We start from the raw sequence: 6,094 nt of genomic DNA on the forward strand, positions 1-6,094 counted from the left end.
TGCATCTTTAGTGCTCTTGTGTCGGCCATTTCAATATTTTTTTCTCAATGTTGCAACTTGTTGATTACGACATTGTCTAGCGCGCACATCATTCTATATTGTCCAAACGACGGAGGGCAAACCCTTCACATTGATGCATTGTTGAATGAAGCTCAATCGGCATAGCAACTGGATCAACATGTGCCTATGAAGAAGTTTCGGCTCGAGGAGAGGAAGCTTGAGATGGAGGCCGCTTTTTAGGAGTGGAGAATATGAGGTCTTGGCACAAATATCTAGTTCTTTTGCTTTTGGGGTCGATGTATTTAAAAAGTTTGTTGAACATGCGGTGCTCTAGAATTTAAATGTATGGTTGAATTGTTATTCATCTAGATACATTTGTCAAAGTGAACCTGGACTAGAGGCAGACATTTGGTTGTGTTTTATTCTATCTTTTCAGTGAAAGGGGTGTGCATTTGGTGCTTGCGGTTGCATGGCCCTCACCCATATCAGTGCGGACACGTCTGGATGTGTTCCCCGATATTTGAAGTCATATGATTTGTGTCACGTTTGAGTTGCCCTTATATTTTTTCCAAGTGGATAGTCTCAACACTTTATGCCTCCAATGTTATCCCTCAATTGTCCCATGGACACGAGCGGATACCTCTAATCCCCATAGCCTGGAACCAAACCTGGTGGAGGGACGACAAGAGCAGTCCGGACGGTCCACCCAACCCACTGTCAGTTGGGTGACATCTTCTCAAACTAAAGTTGCCATCCGGAAGAAAAAATCCCAAAAAAATTGAAACTTGCAATCCGAAAAAAAGGTTGTCATGTTTGACAACTAAAGTTGCCATCCTCACGTCACTAAACTCGTCATAAAAAACGTTCAGAGTTGTCATATGTTCATGCCACACGTACGGCACTTATCAGGATCCTTTTTTTTTTGCAGACCAACCTATGATTGGATGGCTAGGACAATGGTATCCTAATGCATCACAATTTGAATCCTGGTGCTCGTATTTTTACGAATTTATTCAGAATTTCCGACGATGCACGTTCAATGGGAGAAGACGTTCCGTCGACTATGAGACCCTCATCGTGACTTCGTAAACCTCAAGATTATATGGCAGCTCAGTCTCTCAGAGATGCTCATAGGGATAGTGTGTGCGTGTGTGTTCATAGGGGTGAGTGTATGCGCATATATATTCAATCATGGCAGTATAACGTACACCAAAAATAATAAAAAGTACATACAGACCCATGGACCACCTAACGGCGACTACAAACACTGAGCAAGCCAAAGGCGCGCCGTCATCATCGCCCCTCCCTTGTTGGTGCCGGGGCAAAAATTGTTGTAGTTAACAACTGGTTGGGTTAAAACCAAATTCAACTTAATTAAAGAAAAAATAGGAATGCTAAAACATGACGTAGGATATTAAGGCATGGCAAATCGAACTTTTTTATGAGAATTTATAGTGGTGTGGGGATGAAAACTTTAGTGAGCAAGCTGTCACCCCAGTGCTGCATACCACCGTGTGACTGCCAGTTGGCATGCCAAGTGTAAGCGTGTGTGGTCCCACCTGTGGCCGCATAGGGCCCGGGCCAGTTGGCGTGCGTGGGTACTTAAGCTTTGGACAGGGGCGTGTATCAGTATGCTGAAAGAAATGAACTAATTCCCTCACCTACCCTCTCCTCTGCTCATCCCCTTCTCCAAGCTTCTCCCCCTCCCCTCTCTCGATCCGATCCAGCCTACTCTGGTCCCCCTCAACTAGATCGGGGCGTTACAATTGGTAATCAGAGCCTCCGATCCTGCCCCAAATTTTTTTCGCTGCTGCCTCCTGATTTGGATCGGTAACATCCACCGCCTCGGGTGTGACTTGCTCCGGCGAGATCACGCAAAATCCCCGGCGGGGTTCGATCTAGCAGGGGTGCGAGACGGCACCGTCCAAGCCCTCCGTCCAGACCCGGCAGTTGCTGACGGCCATGGACGACAACACCACCAGCCTCAAGGCCATGATGGAGACGATTCTCGCGCGCCTCGACGAACAGAAGGTCGACAGCGACAAGCGGCTCGAGGCGCAGATCGCCTTCAACACCCAAGTCTCGCAAGATCTGCGCTCCCTCGCCAAGCAAGTCGATCTCACGCAGGCGGATGTCGACGACACTCGCAAGACGCTCGAGAGATCGCCCTCACCGTCGGAATCGCACTCCCCGACCGTGCTCCATCCACCACCACCACCACCTCCGCGGCCCCAGGCCCCGGCGCCACAGCACCAACATGGGCCGCCGCCGTCTCCGCGCCTCTCAGACCAGCGCCCGCCCCTGTTGGCCACAGCACCACAACCCGGCGTCCAATCCCAGCACCAGCAGTACCACCAGATCGGCGAGGCGCACCACCAGCAGCAGCACCATGGTGACCACTACGTCAAGCCGCCGAAGCACGACTTCCCTCGCTTCGATGGCAGCGCGCCTTACCTCTGGCTCGACCACTGCCGGGCGTATTTCGACCTCTACCATGTGCCGCCCGCGAGTTGGGTGACCACGGCGACACTATACATTGAAGGGCAAGCGGCTCACTGGCTTCAGGCATTTCGCCAAACACATGGTGGCCTCGGTTGGAATGCGTTCTGCGCTGCGATTCAAGAGGAGTTCGGGGTCGACGAATTTGAGATGGAGATGCACAAATTGTTGCAGCTCCGTCAGATTGGCACGGTCAGCGAGTATCGCAAGGAGTTCGATACATACATGTATCATCTCCTGGCACTCGACCCATCTCTCAGCAACAAATTCTTCATCACTCAATTTTTGCTGGGCCTCAAGGACGAGTTGCGCGCAGCAGTTCGGCTGCAGGCGCCCAACAGCATCACGCGTGCGTCCATTCTCGCACGCATTCAAGAGGAGGAGCTGAACACGCCCAGGGCGCGTCCACGGCCGCAGCCGCAGGGCCGCCCACCACCACCTGTGCCCGCCCGGCCGCCGGCCACGCCCCGCCAACAGCCCGACGACTACGCCCGCGAACGACAACTCAAGGAGTTCCGGCGTGCCAACGGACTCTGCTTCAAGTGCGGAGACCAGTACACTCGTGATCACCGCTGCAACACGCAGGCCCAGCTCCTCACCATCCAAGTGGGCGCATACGGGGAGCTGCTCACCGACGACACCGTGCACGCACTCGACCTGCTCGATGCACCCCAACAAGAAGCACCCCCTCCAGAGTGTTGCACAATATCAGCGCACGCCCTGGATGGCTCGGAGGCGCCAAGCACAATCCGTCTCCGCGCGCTTGTGGGCAACCAAGTTATGCTCCTTCTACTGGACTCTGGGAGCACCCACAGCTTCGTCAACAAGTCGTTCGTCGAGCGCGTTGGGGCGACAACGCAAGAGATCGCCACATTGGATGTGCGGGTGGCCAACGGCGACCGACTAACCTGCTCGCGCCAAGTTTCGGAGCTCCAGTGGTGGATGCAGGGCCACACGTTCTCGACGCCGATGTACGAGCTCGACACAGGCGCATACGATGGAATCCTAGGCATGGACTGGTTGGAGAAGAACAGCCCAATGACTTGCCACTGGCAGGAGAAATTCATCTCCTTCCTGCACGAGGGCGAGACAGTCAAGCTACAAGGTGTTCGTCCAAAGTCGACACCCACTCCCGCAACGGTGCAACCGGCAGAACTATGCAAGTTGATCGCCGGCAATGATATCTGGGCAATGGCCATGGTCGAGATGCAGCCCCCCAAACCAAGACCATGCAAGCCCTCGCAGACGCCCATCAACGATCTCCTGGAAGAATTCAGCGACGTGTTCACCGCACCCACCGGCTTGCCTCCTCACAGGCAGTATGATCACGCGGTCACATTGGAAGATGAAGCCCAGCCAACAAACACACGGCCCTACCGCTACTCTCCATTGCAAAAGGACGAGATTGAGCGGCAGGTCAAAGAAATGCTCGACGCCGGTGTGATCACGCACTCGGTCAGTCCATACGCGGCGCCAGTTTTGCTTGTGAAGAAGAAGGATGGCACCTGGCGATTCTGCGTGGATTACAAGCGTCTCAATGACGTGACCGTGAAGAACAAGTTTCCCTTGCCCGTCGTCGACGAGCTACTCGATGAACTTGCCGGAGCGGCTTTCTTCTCCAAGCTTGACCTGCGCGCAGGCTACCATCAAATTCGCATGCGCGAACAGGATGAACACAAGACAGCATTCAAAACTCACCACGGCCATTTCCAATTCAGAGTCATGCCATTCGGGTTGACAAATGCTCCGGCCACGTTCCAATGCCTGATGAACGCTATCTTCGCCAAGTATACCCGGAAGTTTGTCATCATTTTTCTTGACGACATCCTTGTTTTCAGTGAGACACTCGAGGACCACTTGGAACATCTCCGCATCGTCCTCAACTTGCTCCGCGAGCACCAGCTATATGCCAAGATGTCCAAGTGCTCGTTTGCGCAAGATCACATTGATTATCTGGGTCACGTGATCTCCAAGCAGGGCATCACGACTGATTCTGAGAAGACAGACGCCATGGCGCAGTGGCCTACTCCAACCAACGCCACCGAGCTCCGTGGCTTTCTGGGGCTCACCGGCTATTACCGCAAGTTCGTCCCCCACTACGGGAGCATTGCCAAGCCGCTAACCCAGCAGCTCACCAAGAAAGGCTTTGCATGGCCCGAGTCGGCGCAGCTCGCGTTCGACACGCTCAAGAAGGTGATGGTGACCACGCCGGTGCTCGCCCTTCCCGACTTCGACAAGCCATTCTCCATCGAAACCGACGCCTGCGACACCGGCATCGGTGCCGTGCTCGTCCAAGACGGTCACCCCATCGCATACTACAGCAAGGCGTTGGGTGTGAAGAACCAGAAGCTCTTCACCTACGAGAAAGAGTTCTTGGCCGTCATGATGGCCGTGGACAAATGGCGCTCTTACCTGCAACGCGGGCCGTTCACCATTGTCACGGACCACAAAAGCTTATGCACGCTTGGGGACCAGCATCTGGTGACCGATGTCCAGCGCCGCGCCATGTCCAAATTGGTCGGCCTCCAATTCAAGTTCCAGTACAAGAAGGGCGTCGACAACAGCGCGGCGGATGCTCTCTCTCGCGTGGGCAGTCACTACAGCGCCAATGCTCTGTCCCTCTGCCAGCCAACATGGATTCAGGAAGTGGCCAATTCGTATGCCACGGATCCAGATGCCCAGGAAAAGATTCAGCAGCTCGCGCTGCACAGTCCGGACGACGAGGAGTACGAGCTGTACCGTGGAGTCATTCGCCATCGCGGGCGGCTGTGGATCGACGCAAACACAGCCCTGCGCACCAAACTGATCAGCGCTCTGCATGACAGTGTCATGGGGGGCCATTCTGGCTCGACAGCAACTTACCACCGAGTCAAGAAGCTGTTTGAGTGGAAGGGTTTGAAACATGATGTTGAAGATTATGTGCGGCAGTGCCAGATTTGTCAACAGGCGAAGCATGAATTGCATAAACCAGCGGGCAAGTTGGCACCCCTGCCCATTCCGACAGCCCCGTGGCGTGATCTGACAATGGACTTCGTCGAGGGCTTGCCCAAGTCCGAAGGGTATGACACGATCATGGTGGTTGTCGACCGCTTCACCAAGCTTGCACACTTTGTGCCCCTGCGACACCCATTCACGGCGACACGAGTGGCAAGAGTGTTCTGGGACAACATTGTCAAGCTGCACGGCATCCCCTCCTCCATCGTCTCCGACCGCGACAAAGTGTTCACCAGCGTGCTTTGGCGGGAACTGCTAGCCAGCGCGGGCACCAAGCTCCTCTACTCCACTGCCTATCACCCCCAGACGGACGGACAAAGCGAGCGCGTGAACCAGTGCATGGAGATGTACTTGCGCTGCGCTGTTCACGACACTCCCACGCAATGGTGTCGCTGGCTGCCCTCTGCAGAATTCTGGTACAACTCCTCTTTCCACTCTTCTCTGGGTTGCTCTCCGTTCAAGGCTCTGTATGGGGTGGATGCCAACGAGGGCAGCATGGCAACATGGCCGGCAACACAAGCATCATTGCCGGAAGGGGAGCAGTGGGATTGGGCACTGCACAAGGAAAACTTGCAGGCACAGTTGACTCGGGCGCAACAGA

At 54.6% G+C, this 6,094-nt stretch overlaps 1 protein-coding gene across 1 annotated transcript; it reads left to right on the plus strand.

Moving 5' to 3' along the window:
* Positions 1–1,962: 1,962 nt before the first annotated feature.
* LOC119357362 lies at positions 1,963–5,456 on the plus strand. Its single transcript, XM_037624352.1, has 2 exons — positions 1,963–5,392; positions 5,434–5,456. The coding sequence occupies exons 1-2, from the start codon at positions 1,963–1,965 to the stop codon at positions 5,454–5,456; spliced, it is 3,453 nt and encodes a 1,150-aa protein (XP_037480249.1).
* Positions 5,457–6,094: the final 638 nt, after the last annotated feature.

The sequence above is a fragment of the Triticum dicoccoides genome, chromosome 2A, assembly GCF_002162155.2.
Source record: "Triticum dicoccoides isolate Atlit2015 ecotype Zavitan chromosome 2A, WEW_v2.0, whole genome shotgun sequence".
NCBI classification, from domain to species: Eukaryota; Viridiplantae; Streptophyta; class Magnoliopsida; order Poales; family Poaceae; genus Triticum; species Triticum dicoccoides.

Excerpts from the sequence above, each read along its gene's own strand:
- LOC119357362 (XM_037624352.1), top strand. The coding sequence starts at position 1,963 with ATGGACGACAACACCACCAGCCTCAAGGCCATGATGGAGACGATTCTC. Across the intron at positions 5,393-5,433 it reads GAAGCTGTTTGAGTGGAAGG|ATTTGTCAACAGGCGAAGCA; the intron begins GTTTGAAACATG and ends CGGCAGTGCCAG.